This window comes from Pseudochaenichthys georgianus, chromosome 14 (assembly GCF_902827115.2).
Source record: "Pseudochaenichthys georgianus chromosome 14, fPseGeo1.2, whole genome shotgun sequence".
NCBI lineage: Eukaryota > Metazoa > Chordata > Actinopteri > Perciformes > Channichthyidae > Pseudochaenichthys > Pseudochaenichthys georgianus.
Window position 1 is genome coordinate 18,293,118 of NC_047516.1, and position 16,090 is coordinate 18,309,207.

The 16,090-nt window shown below is 40.9% G+C and overlaps 1 protein-coding gene across 1 annotated transcript; it reads right to left on the minus strand.

Moving 5' to 3' along the window:
• Nucleotides 1–3,891: 3,891 nt before the first annotated feature.
• On the minus strand, nt 3,892–16,057 carry arhgap31 (Rho GTPase activating protein 31). Its single transcript, XM_034098961.2, has 12 exons — nt 15,447–16,057; nt 12,501–12,603; nt 11,748–11,892; nt 10,600–10,682; nt 10,394–10,501; nt 10,136–10,275; nt 9,610–9,817; nt 9,391–9,506; nt 9,242–9,298; nt 8,512–9,156; nt 8,264–8,409; nt 3,892–7,801 (listed from the first exon to the last, which is right to left on the minus strand). The coding sequence occupies exons 1-12, from the start codon at nt 15,544–15,546 to the stop codon at nt 5,840–5,842; spliced, it is 3,813 nt and encodes a 1,270-aa protein (XP_033954852.1). The 5' UTR covers nt 15,547–16,057; the 3' UTR covers nt 3,892–5,839.
• Between the last annotated feature and the right edge of the window lie 33 nt (nt 16,058–16,090).

Genomic DNA, 16,090 nt, shown 5'->3' on the forward strand with positions numbered 1-16,090 from the left:
GTAAAAACTCTTAAATTGCGTACAGCACATTATCGGCATCAGTGTGTCTTTTTTTGGATCTGAAGTTTCACATGTAAACTTTCATTTAATTGTTCACTTAACCATTTTAACAAAACTTCAATATTTGCATTTGTTAAGATATGGGATTAGACTATTTTGTTAATTGCACCATAGAGCCCCATTTTGCTCACACCGTTCTCTCCAAAGCGCCCTTTATCCCTTCAATAGCCCGAGGGTATGCGCCCTGGGGGAGCTTATACGCTCGGTGCTCCAAATGCTCAATTTATTTATTCTTAATTTTGTGCCGATCAATTCATTGAAGCAAAAAGGACTACGGTGTCTTTTTAAAAAGAAGAAAAGGGAATTGTGGACGTAACCTTGACGGAGCTGAGGAGAGGGCTCCCCTGACGCTGGAGAGCCGCTTGAGTCAACAGGCGCCCATCTAGCAGACTCGCCCTTGTCTTTATTCTGGCTAATTTTTTATTTACGGCTTTCTTTGACATGTCTCTTATCTATCAGATTAAAAGAACAGCTTGTAACAAATCAGTCTGCACGATTTACAACAGCATTAAAAGGGGACAAAGGGAGCAGGCAGTCAGTACCTGAGAGTCTGGTAGACGGCGCGGCGCTGCAGCTGATTCGATGGTTTGAAAATACGCACGAAACAAAATACTTGAATCCTGAAAAAGAGCCTTTGTACGTTTCTTTAGAAATCAAGCAATTCTGCATGACAAAGGACAATTAATAAGCCGTCTTTTCACGACCAGCAGCTGGTTTCCCCGTCAAGGAAAGTTGGAAAAAATTCAGACTGAATGCGCGCAAAAGCCCCTTTGCGCGCAGACAGCAACCCAAGGTGACCCATTTGGCACAGTTAAAATAACCAAGCCGAGGTAAAAGCGAGGGAACTGTCAAAAACATTTAAGCTGAAATATCTTGAAATTGCAAATCCCTTTATGTGGAGGGACGCTGCCGATGTGGGTTAGTCGTACAAAGGAGGTGGTTAAGTTGGAGAGGCTTTGGAAACGGACACGTGGCTTCTCAATGAGAGCTCTTTTGGACCCGCGTGGCTTGCTATGGCACTGCACATTCAACTACTTTAAACTTATCTAGCTTAGTAAATGTGTTTAGTAAACACAACATGTTAACATACCAACTTTAACGAAACAGTTTATACACTTTTTAACACTTTTGTACACTTTTAAAGAGCTTGTTTACCCACTTTTAAAGGACAAACACCTGCTGCTCCAGGCTTCAAACCTCGCTTGTAAATGCAGAGTAGTGAGTTATTGTTGGAAGAGGGGAGGCTTTTCTCAAGGGGATGTCTTTTAAACAAGCATTTGTACGTTTGATGCACTTTTATGTAGATATTTTACTACTTTAAGGGGTTTGGAGATGTTTTGTATTTTGCGTACAGCTGTTTTCGCCAGTGAATTGGAAGGATATGAATATAGAAATGGGAGTTTTTTTGTGAATGAATTTATATTTTAGAACTGTTTTACTTTTGCTATAACCTCGTGAATGTAGCTTAATAGGAATTATGCTTGTAGTGTGTTGTACAAACAGGTATATTTTACAATATTTTGGTACATACATTTGGTTCATCCAAACTACTCGACCAACATCGATAGATTCGAAACAGTGTAATTTTCTCGATGTGTGTGTGTTTTTTTTTTTTTTTTAAAGGATTGCGGTTTAAGTGGGCAAAATGGAACAGCAACATGTTTCATTATGGAGCTGTTAGTGGGGACAAAGTGTGTAGCCTACAGGCTGCTGAAGTGGAGGGGAAGGAAACCGCTCGGCACTGCCTTGAACTCCGACTGTTTTCTACTGCAACATTTGAACCCGTTCAGCTGTGTATAATCTGTGTAACAGCTAATCAGTAATGTAAGATGAAGGACTGGCACGCAGCTTCACTTCTCCTCACTTTCCCCCCCTCTCATTGAATATTCAACGCGCGCTCTGCTTGGCTTTTTTTCAGCGTGCTTGAGAAAACGCCTTTTTAATTCTCGGTCCATACACAAGCAGTGTCAAAGGTCGACAAATAATGAACTGCGCAGACATGGAAGTGACCTCTGCAAGCGCAACCACTGCTCCAAAGTGAAGGCTGCTGAATGGGACTTTGGTCCAAATATTTGATGTGACATTTGGATACAATTACAGTGGACTCTTTTTACACTCATCGTTTAACTACTGTTCCCCTCATTCAGGCCACATGTGCACGTGCATATCAGACTCAGCCGAGACAACTGGGAACAAGAGGCCCACTGCGTCTCTAAGGTAACCAAAACAATCAATTAAATGCATTTGACATACACTCATGATGACTCATATAAATGAAGGCAGTAATTTCCAAATAGGACTATCTCATTTAATATACGTTTAGGTCTAGTTTTATATTGCACCATGGCTTTACATAGTAATCTATTTTTAAGGCCCTCCTAAAAACAAACACTTGTAGTGCATCGTGACTCGTTAGTCCTTAATGCATGTGATCTACTGCGTTGTTTAATTGTATTTTATTTTGTTTATGGATTTGGCAAATGTGATTTGTGCAGTTTAACACTCTGCAGTGTGGCAGTGATGGACTTTATTGTAGTTTGGCACTACCGAAATCAGGCCACTTTAAGTGGAAGTCATTTTGAAAAAGCACGAGAGACGCAAGTGCAAGTTCGTTGGGGAAGAGAAGCTACACGCACTAATACGCGCGCACAGCCCACGCGCACACGTACGTAGACGCGGAACGTATTGGGTATGGCTCACAAAGCGACAGTGTTTCCATCTGTAGATAAAGACCGATACACTCTCTTATTGATCACAGTATCTTTGCAGTACTTGGAGCACCTAATGTACCCAAAGCACTCTCACTTTCTGCCTGTTTATCTGCAGTTTAGTGGCTCGCTCTGATGTGCAGTGTGGAGCAGGGGCGCCCTCTGGTGGCAACGGGGTGATAAACAACAACAATAGTTTGAAAATATTTACAACAAAAAGTTTCATTAGTTCAAATAACAATTTCACTTAAAAATACAGTGTGAATGGTAAGCTATTGCTCATAAGAACAAACAAAACATTGCTCTTGGTCCCACCATGTTGGGGTAGTACAGAATCTGATTTCCAAAGGGCCCCATCACTCTCGGGGCCCCCTTTGAATACTTCTTATCCACACAACGGCGTCACAACCTCTTTTATATATATGTCCTCTGAGTGAGAGGCTTTCTGAAAGACTGTATTTAAAGTTTCTTTCTGAAAGACTGTCTTATTTCTCAGGAAACAGAAGGCATTTCCATCCAAAATCACGATGCAATGGCAACATAGTGACAGAACCTTTTAGTTATTAACCGTTGGACTAACAAACCAAACACTTTTGGCAAAACCAAGGCAAAACCTTGAATATGTATGCATTTTGGGGCAATTTTTCCATACGTGATTGGTGAAATTCATCAAAGAGAAAGTGGAAAAAAGCGTAGCCCAATATCTAGAATCAGTACATAAGCTAATATTTATATTGAGGGAGATATAGGAGGAAGAAATGACAACTGTTCAGAGGAAAGTTAGTAACATGAGTTTTTTCTATTGTACAGTAAAGCTGGTTTCACAAAATCGTCAAGCTCATATTTAATGGGATTGTTCAAGAATCTTCATAGTTCTCTTGTTTCTTATCTCTCAGTACTGTCATCTTTGGATTACCAGGTCCTTCAGAGAAGAAGTTTGTGTAATATAAGTTTTCAAATGAACCCCCGAGTAATCCAAAGAAAACAAGTTAAACATCTGCCTGTAAAAGTGAAATCAAACCACATAAAATGTTATTTCTTGGATTTAAGGGTTTTGATAGAATTGTAACTCCTTGTATGTTTTGTAATGTAAGCCATGTTTTAGCAGAACCTCAGACTCATGTGATTTCAGAACATTTTATTCTCTTTACTTTTGGTTGTAACAAAATGCATCAAGTGTCCTATGTACATCACTTCAAAGGCCGACAACAGATAATTACGGCAAACTCTCAAAATTCTCACTTCAGTTCTTTTTCCTATGAATACAGACGCTTCAATCCAAAATGTTCAGTATCAACAAGTATACAAAAGTTTCAAAGCAAAAATAACAACAACTTGTATCTAATGTCTTAAACCTTTTCCTTATAAAACACCTTAATCATTCATCCAGTCCATCCAAACTAAAGTTTAAAAACACTTTGTCTTCATTTACATCCACATCTTTAGAAAATACTCTGTAGCCTCCTTTAACATTCAGACTGTTATGGTCATGGGCCCCAAAATTAAAAACAACAAATCCCGTGTTTTTTTAAATCAAAGAAAAGAGGCACAAACCTCGAGATACCGTCACCTGACTTTGACTCAAACACATGAAATACAGTCAGCGTGCACAAAGTCAAATCCAGTTTAATGTCAGCACAGCAGCATCAGCACAAAATCCTTACTACAATGCTGCTTGTCGTTGTTGTCAAAAAACAAACAACAAATAAAAATGGCCATAACATACAAAGCAATTTCTGAAAATAAAGATACACATGAATTAAAGCTCTTCCATGGGTAAATACTATCTAAATTGAGTTTGCGATATATACTGTATTTAGAGAAGTCCTTTTAAATATATATATTTCTTAAATCACATTCAGCTTACTGCGGAGCCAATATACAGTATAACGATATGAAGTTTACTTTATATCGTGTGTATGTTAATAAAGGAATAAATAAACACATTTTCATGTACATGTTTAAATTCATGGCTGTTAACCTTTAGCCCTTAATGTTTGAGGGTAAATTCAGTTAGGACATATGTTTTGTCAGCAGGGTTAAGTAAAAACTATTCTCCCGATGTTCATGAAACTCTGTGAAAAGGAGTAGCATGGGTCAGCATTTTTGAGCGGATTCAAATGTGATAAATGTGGCTTTGGTAAAGTTCTGCACCCCAAGTGCCCTTCCAGTTTAACAACCCTTTTTTTGGGAAAATAGTATAAAAAGTAAAATATAAAATGACATCCAGACATAATAACTTAAAGGTGGGGTAGGTAAGTTTGAGAAACGGGCTCGAGATACATGTTATATTCCATGGAATGCTCTTAACATCCCGATAGCAATGAATATCTTAAGTGCTTTGACAAAAACTCCATAAAAAATGTCATCTGTGGAAGCCGTGGTACTGTAAAAAGCACGACCAATCATTTTAGCCGGCTTGGCTAAAATAACTGGATGGCCGACCTGCCTGTCAGCCTTCCTGTGTGTTGGAGGAGGGGCTCTGTAAGGAAGTGGCAGATTTGTTCCGGTTGTGTATTTTAAAATTCTAGCACACTCGAGCTGGTTTCTCCAAAATGACCTACCCCACCTTTAAGTCAACTTACTAGCTTCTTGCACATATTTAAACCACATCTCATAGTCTTCTTAAGTGGATGGAGTTTTCTTGATGAGAGCTGAGAGACTATGATATATGGCTGAAACTTTCTGAAAAGCTAGCGAGCGACCTTAAGTCTTATGAGTTTATCTATATAACTGAATATATTGGACACTAGGAAACTTCCCTTTTCCCTTTTTATGGCATTGTCTGATATTTTCTAGACTCGACAATTAATTGACTTGTCTGCATCGTAATAGATGATTTTAAAAAAAAATGGCATTCCTAGATCTCAATCAAGCTTTCACATACATTATGGCTTCATTCACTCAAATACTTCAGAATCTCTTTTCACAAAGCCCTCAAGAAACGCCTGAATCATAGCAAACAAAATGCCTGTATTAACCTTAGGTTACCATATCATCCTCCTGAGTGTCCTCGTATACTTTATGTATTTACACACAGCCAGTCTCACAGTCAGTGCTTTCCCCTCCAGTCACTCAATCTGCCTGTGGCTCCTGCTGTCGAATATCATGGACCTCCTCTGCGGTTGGTAGAAGCAGCTGGTTGACGTTTCCAGTCTCTGTCCACTTTTTGGAATAGTCATTTTGTTTTGAAGGGCGACCCCCTCCGGTGTCCTGAAAGTCTCCGCCATCTCTTTAGAAAAGACATTCACTGCCGACGTTTCATCCAGGCTCTTGATGGACGAGAGGAGCCTGCTGTCGTCTCCTGAGGGAGGATAGTCCATGATGGGAAAGGGAGGGCTGAGCAGGATGAGGCTCTGAGGTCTCTGCCTGTTCCTAAAGGACGGTCTCTGATGGATGGTCCCTCTGTTAGGTCTGGGACAGTCCACGAACACTTCCAAACTGGGCGGGTGTCTCCTCCTGATGACCGGCAGCTCTGGAGTAGATGTGGTCGTCGGAGACTCGGCAACAAGTGGGAGTTTTTGGTGTTTGGGTTCAGGCGCTTTATTCTCCAGCTCCTCCTTGAGATCGGACATCACCGGAGCAAGTGCCGCGTTGCTTTTCTCTCCGGTCGTCTTAGGATCTTCCTTTTTTGGTTCCTTGGCTTCGTCAAAGTCCTTCTCGTGTCTGGAGGGAGGTATCTGACTGTACTGCACCTTTGGAGGGACGACGGGCACGGCTTTGGCCTGGCAGGTTTTGATCATGAAGGCTGTTCGCACCGATGACACGCTCACCGGGGCAGAATTTCTGCGTAGAGGAGCCTGCCGATCACTTAGAAACAACTCCAGCTCTGAGGGCAGCCTGCTGGCTACAGATTCAGAGGAGGTCAGGAGTCCTCTCTGACTTGAGGAGAACTCTGGTGAATGACGGTTTTGCTGATTAGAAATGTCTCTGATGCATCGATTCCCAAGGTCCAAATTGAGTGAATATGGTCGGTGTTTAGAATAGCTGTTTTCTTCTCGTTTCTCCGCCTCATAAGACATCTGTCTGTACAACCTCTGAGATGTCACTGTGTTCTTCTGTTTTGCTTTTCCTGTGTGAGGTTGTGCTGTGTTACTGCCGTTCACACTGACCCCCGGTGGCAAACACGTCCATTTAGTCTCTGGTTTGCTCCTGGTAGTCAGAGGAAAGCTGCCTGAGGGGTGCTCAGTGCTTTTAACAAGCGACTGTTTGATATTATCAACTGAAGCAGATGAAATGTGAGTTTCCCCCGCAGAGCAGAAGGGCGATAGTCGGTTAAAGAACTCCTCCACGTCCGGTGAGTGGAGAGGACTGGTAACCCATAACTTAGTGGAGCTAAAGTCCTCCCAAGACTCAACCAAGTCCAGCTCCTCGGAGTTTCTCCCACTTCTTTCGCCAAGGTTTGGCAGATCCAAAGTCTTACGTTTTTCCTCCAAACACACCGACAGCCTTTGAATAACTTCTGGAATCAAATCTTTCTTTGCTCCATCACGGGAGATGTTTTTGTCTCCTTGAGGAACTTTGCTTTCTTCTGATTTCTTGTTGGCATCATCTGCTCTTAAGAAGCCTACAACCGCTGGAGGATCCTCTATCGTCAAAGGATTTACAACTTTATCTGTTTCCTTTAAAATAAGTTGACCCTGTTTGGTGTCCTCTTTGTGTAAGGGTGTGATTTTCAGATGCATCTTCTTCTTTTTCTCATCCAAGATGTCAGCAGGAGGGGTGATGTCGGTGTTTTTGTGAAGTGAAATGTCTGACCCTGAGGGCTGTTTCTGTGCAGAGTCTCCAGTGGCGATTACACGGTCACTCAAAGAGGTATTTGAAGACTGTTCCCTGAATAACAAAGACAGAGACGGAGAGCTGCGGCTTCGCTTTGACTTAACATCCATTGTTAACCTCGTGCCCTCAAACGTGCCCTTGGAGCCGAAAATGGGGTTAAAAGTCTCGTCCAGCAGGTCGATCTCAGGTTCAGTTATCTTCAGTTCCTGTTTGAGGTCAGTCCACGGCTGTTTCCCAGAAGAAGATCCCTTATCCTGAGATAGAAACCAGACAGAAAGCATTACAACAATGATTCTAGGGCTGGCACTAACTATTGTTTTCATTCATGCTTTTATCAGTTAGCTGTTTGTTTTATAAAATGTCAGAAAATGGTAAAAAATGCAGTGTTTTCACAAACTTTAAACGTGAAGAACATTCCAGCGAAAGAAGCTTGAATAAGAGTATTTGGATTTTCTTTTCTTAAGAAAACCGACTTAAAGATATTCAAAATAGTTGTTAATTAATATACAGTTCACAACTAATTTAGTTAATCTTTGCAACTCTGAAACCAAATCTAAACCAAATCAATATAATATGCTAGTTTGAGCCAAAGACTCTGGTATCCCTGTTAAACCTAACTGTAATGTGTTGATCAAATCCACTGAAGACTTTAGTCCTAATGCAAAAAGGTGTCTGCAATTCTACTTAAGTTAAGCACAACTACCTCCAGGACTTACCAGTTGGATGGTTGTCTGCTGCGTGTCCTCTTTCCCAGGAGAGGGCGCTGCGTCTTTGCCGTCCCTTGCATTTGCCGAGGATGCTGGTTCAAGTTCAGAAGCATTCATCCCTCTGTGACCTTCTTTAACCACTTCTTTGCTTGCATCTGAGTTTTTCAAAGAACACAACATTATTTACACATGTAGCATTTGATTTCAATGTCACATAACAAGCCTGTATGAAATGTGACAATGGAAGATGTCCTCACCCTTTGGAGGGACGCTGGATATCGGTTCCGCTTTATCTTTCCGCTCCATTCCTTCCTGCTTCCTTGGTTCCAGCAGAGGGAACGTGTTGCTCTTTCCACTGTTGCTGCTCTGCTCTGAGCTCTCCTTCAAGTGTTTCAGAGTAGCTGCTTTGTCCTTGGCGTGGCCCCTGCACGGCGTGCTGTTGGAGCTGATGACAGCCGACACACGCAGAGGTACAGACACGGCAAAAGGCTCAGATATGTTGACGGCCCTGCGCTGATGCCTGGGAGAAGACTCCAGCGGGAAGAAGCTTCCTGGGAAGGAGGGCCGAGAGGAGCTGTTTTGGGAGGAGCCCGAGTACAACATCCGCCTGCTTTTCGGCGAGGTGGGCTTGTATCCACTGACTTCATCACCTTTGTAAACCTTCAGTTGCTCTGGAAGTGTTTTTTGGGGGGGTGCAGAGGAACCTGTTGACCCTTTTTGGTAAATTCTTGAGCTCCAGCCGCCTGTTGCCCCGTCAGATTTAGTCTCCTTATACTCCCAGCTCTGGTCATGTTCGCTCAGGTCATAGAGCAAGTCAGATCCCAGCGTTCTGGATTTCACATCCTGACCAAAAAGGCTGCCAGATCCACCAGCTGGGCTGTTGTTTCCTGTTCTGTCATCATCTGCATGGTCAAAATAACATGACATGTTACAATACAACATGAATATTGCTCTGTGTTTCTATAAAGCATAGGGTTTTAGCCCCACCTGTTGGTAAGGAGCATAAGGACTCCATGCTCCTGGATGGACGAAGAGCTGCCTTTTCTGTAGGAGAAAATAATATGAACACAGTCTGACTCGACATAAGGTTATGGAGGCCGTACATCTGTTTAAAACCCTCCTCTGGGAGACCTTACCTGTCCCTTGTGCTCTTATGAACACGCTTCCATTCCGGCTCAGTTTTCCCCTTTCCACAGACCTTCCCAAGTTAAAGATGGACTTCCATTTCTTGGATTTCCCAGAAAACTTTCTCCTTTAAGACAAAGAGATTAAGACATTCCACAGATTGTTCTGACCGTAACACAAATAAAGTACTGACATCATCTCTCAATGGACTGAACATAAATCTGTCATACTTGCTGTCTGATATGTCTATGACGGTGTGGTAGAGCGTGGCAGTGCTGGTGTTAGGCAGGCTGTTCTCTCGCTGACGTTCTCTGTGCACCGGGTGGTTTGGACTCAAGGAGCGGGCCTGGGCTTCTTCCAGGCTCATCAGCTTCATCGGCCCACACTGGCGGCTGATTGGGAGCGTGGCGTAGTTCTCCTCACACTTCAAACTTGGTCCTGGAGAATCAGAAGACCTTTATTAGTCCCACAGAGGGGACATGTGCATTGTTACAGCAGAAAAGAGCCAAAGACAGCTTTATGTTACCTAAGAAACATGCATAAAAAAAAAAAAAATTATAATAAAAGTTACACAATTTACAAAATATACATCCTGTAACAGTTCTGAGGATTTAGCAGCCAGGCATATTGCACAGTTATTAACGGCAAAATAAGTACAATAAATCAGTCTTTTCATGGATGATCAGGACATTCCTAAGCCCTAGAAATATCGCATAAATGCATTTGTATTTTGTTTGATTTGGTTGAATGCGATACCTTCTTTGGGTTTTATTTGGGCCGAACCGCTGAAGATCTCCTCTCTGTGGTTTAGAATAAACTCAACCACTGACTGTTGTATCCGCACCTCTTGGAAGGCCATGTCTCCATTAGTACCTGAGGCCTCAATGTCTTTAGATCTGACAAAATAAGAGATAAAAACAAGAATGAATTAAAGTATGAATACCTTAACCTAAAGGAGCAAAACAATTATTTTCAAGATTTATAGATAAAGTTCAGCAGGCACGCTAAACCCACCTTAATAGGTTTGGAGCCCACACCAGGGCCAGGTTACGGGTATGCATGTTTGTTGTCGTACTTAAGGTGGCAAGGTGGGCCAGGTGTTTAGTAAGGTACTCCAGAGTCCTGATGGGGATCACAAACACATTTATTACAGCATTATAATAATATTTACAAGCCAGTTGTAAAATATTCTTTATGGATGAGAGTTTAAAGAAGTTCACCTGAAGTGAGGTGTCGGCAGTTCTTTGATGACCCCCTGAATGTGTAAAAGTCTCTCATTGTCCCCCTGAACCAGGACTGTTTTCTGCATGTAGAACAGACAGAAAGAAACCACATACTGATGCACTGTGAGGTAAAGCTGTCATGCATCCCAACCAGCACAAATGCAAGCAAACCAATGTGTGGTTGAGGTGTTTGAACAGTAAAGTAAACATGAGGACGTCAACATTTGAAGTTGTTAAAACGTCTCATGGCTGCATAAAGATTCATTCCACCATAATGTTTTTGTATCCATAATATGCACAGCATCAATCACTAATTTAATTGAACAGATTCTGCTCAATGCTCATGTTGTTAAGAAGTCCTTCCTTTCCAAGGAAAATTGGGTTTTGGTATGTTTTTACTTTTCCTGAAATGCTCCTGGAGTCTTCAGGCCAGCGCAGCACAAGATGTATGAATGCCAAGGTATGCTAATAGCCCGTCAAGGTACACAGAAAGCTACACAGAGAGCATGAACCGGGCCTCACAGTTTGGGTTTCCTTCTCTCCTGCTCCCCTCTAAAGTATTTTTCACATCTGCAGCTCATCCGGAAAATGCTTTGCTTTAGTTCTAAATGTAGAAATAGTTTCCCTGCAAATGTGGCCATACAGTTTGATATCTAAATTCTGACCTGGTCTCCTTCTTGATGTTAAGGTCTTTCTTGAATGCAAAGCTTAAATCCCCCTTTGATGAAACTGATAATAATTGTGTTATGTGTGATCAGTTTGTGCAGGAACGTCTTTTCATGATTATGGGCAGCATAACTGCTCCTTTTAATAGCTAGGAGGATTTCATTACAAAGATAATAAATGGTGTTTAATTAAGTAATACAATATGTTATTTGCTTGCAGTTCAGAAGACATCTGCTAATAGTACTGTTTTCTCCAGGGAAGAGATGAAAACAAGACCGAGAGATGAGCTCACAATCATGGAAAATGATAATAAGTAAGATCTGCATAGCGCTAACTAAAAGATACTGAAGGACTTTGTGGAAGAAAATGGCGTAGGATATTGGGGTTGGCTTTCGATCTGCTACTAATTACTGTTTGTAAAACATACAACACACACACAAGATTCTTTGGGGATGTGTGTGTGAACTGAATGTACTTACAGTGAATTTGCTGTATAACTCGTATGTGAGCAGAGGATTGGGTAGCTCCCTGAAGAACAGCTTACATAAGGAACCCACACAGTGGATGTCCTGGAGGTACACTTCCTCTGTGAGGTCAGGGCACGCCTCGCAGCAGAATTCCTGCCTGTACACACACACACACACACACACACACACACACACACACACACACACACACACACACACACACACACACACACACACACACACACACACACACACACACACACACACACACACACACACACACACACACACACACACACACACACACACACACACACACACACACACACACACACACACACACACACACACACACACACACACACACACACACACACACACACACACACACACACACACACACACACACACACACACACACACACACACAGACTCAGAGTTAGCTGAATGCTTTGATTGTTAACACCCCTGCTAACTGTTGTTGCAGTACGTGTCTTGTTAGATTGAAGTGTATCCGGTCGATTTTAAGACAAAACAAGCTATAATATAATAAATAAATGAATGATTTCATGACTGTTCATTCAGCCTGCATGGATAAAAAGAAAGAGCTGGACTAACACTTGTTTTATGGACTTGTTTAGGGTAATATTTAATTTATCTTAGAAGGAGCAAACTGAATGTATTCATCGGTAATTATAAGGAATGAAATGCTTAAAAAAACGATATGTTCTATAAAGTGAGGTTCCCTCAAAAGCATCGCTGTACCTGAGGTGCTGGATATTTGAGGTGACCCCCGACAGTCTGTAGATCCCGTCCACAATCCCATGTTCCTCGATAAACTCTGCACATTTCTTCAGAACCTGAGGAACTAAAGTTGAGAAACTGTGTAAGTCATATACTTTTATACTGGGCTTGATGGTCCCATTAAAGCATAAAAGCAGGAGAGGGAACTGTGAATGTAATGTGTCAGCGGGAACAATGCACACAGGGCTGACTTCATGGTATAGCGTTTGTTCCACTATGTCTGTTTTCTATTCCTTAGAGCCGCTGATTGTAGGTGGACTTTGACAGGAAGTTAAAAATGGTTTGTTTGTTTCAGAGGAAGGCTGACACACCCAGTCCTTGTAGCTGGTATTACTTACGACATTTCCTCTAATAGAAAACGGCTTATGAAATGTTATCACTGACCTACACAGCTTTCCAAACAACAGTACATCACTTTCTGTACACAAGTGTTTTTACCTGCCATTTTAAAAAATAAAATGGGAACTGAGCTAACTGTGGTTTTACAGCTAAATCACATGCTCTGTTTCAGTCCGACCATAACTTCCCTTAAGCTAAATAGCAAATGGTTGCAAAAAAGTTGATGACGAAACTTAATGTGGTGTATTTTTGATATAGTTTTGATACATGCTTTGACACAAAAACATGTTTTTAAGATACAGTTATGTTGAGTGAGAGAACGGATTGGTACGACAGGAAATCACATATTGATTTATCCTCCGTTAAAATGTATGTTTTTTAAGTAAAACTCTTTATTTTAAATATAGAATAACATTGTCCAATTGCTTTTAACACAAAAACAGTCTAAATTAATTTAAAACAGTGCGTAATGAAGTATGTGTCAGTCGAGGTTTAAAAAACACACTGCTTGATATTCACATGTGAAAAATCAATGTTAATTATGACATGTCTGTCTTTTACAGACATACAAAAGTTTCATTTGCTGCCTTGCATTTCTAAACCTCTTACATTTTAACACTTCTGACTTCCACGTCTTTTGGCTTTGAGTATTAACAGATCTGGCTCCATAACAAATTCATCCTACATAAAATTAAATAAGAATTTTCGGCAATGGTTGATCTCACAGTAATCATGGCAGACACCAGGAATCTGCCATTCACATTCTCATCCATCTGACTTAATTGGACTTCCAGTGACATGCCTGTGGTCAAATATAACTGTGGAGCCGTCATTTAGCGCCTCTCCGTCTCTGCTTTTAGTAAACTAAAAACAACTTTTTTGAGAGACTTTATGAACACATGAAACGAAATGTGTGACAAGGAAAATGTCATGGTACCATTTGATTCAGAGTGTTTGTTCCGACAGTAATGTTAAAAGTTATTTTAAACGAAGAAACTGCAGCTGCTGCTCAGTGGTTGACTTTACAAAAACTCTGAGCAGCGCTGCAGTGTTTGTTTTGGTCAGGGTTTATAAAAATGTTATATGCAAACATTGGTTGTTGACAGAAACACCTTTAAAAGTTCAGGGCCAGATTATCAAACCCTGTCAAAAAGATTGTCGTGAAAAGATTAAGCTTGTATATTTCCTCTAGATTACGCATGTATCTTTTTATAGCCTATGGGCAACTGCTGATTTTGAGTTTTCTGAAAAAGCAGTTTTACAATGTTAGCATGAAATGAATGTTATGAAACAACCTCAGATATCCATGAGAACGATTGTGTGTCTGTGTGAGACAGGAAGTGAGTGTCTTATACCCTTTATCACATCCACGCAGGACTCCATCGCTTGTTATTATATCAAATAACAATGTTCAATCTCTTGAAAGTAAAGGTTGAAGATATTCTCTCTTTAAAAGATTTCTCTCACAAATAACTATATGTTGTGAGTATATCAGCATGCAACTCATTATTAGTTGTGAAGTGGGGTTTAAGATTAAGGGGGACTTTCTGCGCTGGATTCTAACACTTAACACATGTGGGCATCATGTACAGTTTACCTTCTCACATGTAATGTTAATAAGGAAATAAGGCTTGATAGTCACTGTATCCTGATTTAAAGTGTCTGTGTATAATTGAATATGAATGTTGACATGTGGTGTTAAAAGTGTCATGACTACAAAGGAGTCCATTTAAAATGTCTACATTGCGTCTGTTACTTTGTCTGGAGCTCCCAGCAGTATTCATATCAGTGACAAAGTGAGGCACTAACAATCTAAAAACACAATATGTCTGCTCCACATCCATGACCCAAACCTCCTCCCTCACTTCCTGCATGATGCTCCGCCTCACAGAGCGTCCACTGTAACAGGTCTTCCTTAAAGTTCACATACCTGCACGTGGGAAACTTCACCTTTCCAACAAATCAATGTGTGGCCAATAATAAAATCACAGAAGACAGTTTGATCAACATCGGATCAGAATAAATAAGAGGAATTATAGAAAATCATCCTGTCAATCAAACGTGGCCACATTTGAGTATTTTTAAACATTTATTTTCTCGTCTGTTTTTGTCTCGACTTGTAATTTTCTCCCATCCATCGGCAGCAGCACCGCCAAGTCTCGTATCAAACCCAAAACTATCCATAGGAGCTAAAGTCACCGTAGGAAATTGATGCCAAAAAATGTCAGAGCCACACCCAAACTCACAAATGAAAGTAATACAGCCAATGTGTTGATGAATGGCCTTACTACAGTAAATGTAAAACACATGTATACCTGATTTTCATTGATGTAGTCTTTGAACAAAGCCAGTATTTGTTATATAAAGACACTGTTTCATCTTAAAGATATATATGGATAAGGTTATAATAGGTATACTTATCTAGGAAATGACTAATAAACCTCCTTATTTAGTATAAGTGTGATGTTGTACGTACAAGTAAAGCGATACATTAAATATATGTTTATTTGATGGTAGTCACTAAAAATTGAGTGTTGGATGTCAAAGAAAACATAAAAAAAAGTTTACCATCCTGCCCAGAGTTCTGGAGATGTTCTATCAGGTCACAGCCGAACACATTTTCACTTCCTTTCTTTTTGGACTTCTGCTTAGTCCCTTTATTCTTCATGTGGCTCCAGTTAGTAGTCCCGAAGTTTAAAACAAACAGATCCTTGGAGGAACGGCGATCGATCCATATGACCCCATAAGAGAGAGGTTGAGTTCTTAGGTCAAAAAAGCAGCCACAAATCTCAGCAATCGGCTCCCAAAACGCTGCATCCGCTCACATTCTGACTAACCACACTGTTGGAGGCTGAGAGCAGAAGTGACGTCACATTTTGAACTTTAAGTCCTTTTTAGTTTGGCATAACTTGGAGTGATGATCAAAGAAAAGGCATGGTGTGAGAGTAGCTTGGCTGGGACGTGGCAGTCCGCTGCTTTATCTGTGAAGGATTTGCAGAAACAGCATTAGAATCGGTTGGTTTCCTGTTGTTCTTTCACCCCCAGCCAGTCTCTCTCTGCTCGTTTTTTATCTCCTCCTCTTTTCCTTCATTCCACACAGGCTCCCCTTTTCACTGGCTTCTCTGAGGAAGCATATGAAGAGAGGCAAATCCCCTCAGGAACATTACTTTTCATTTATAATCAGATTTTCTACCTGACATTTTTAAATATGA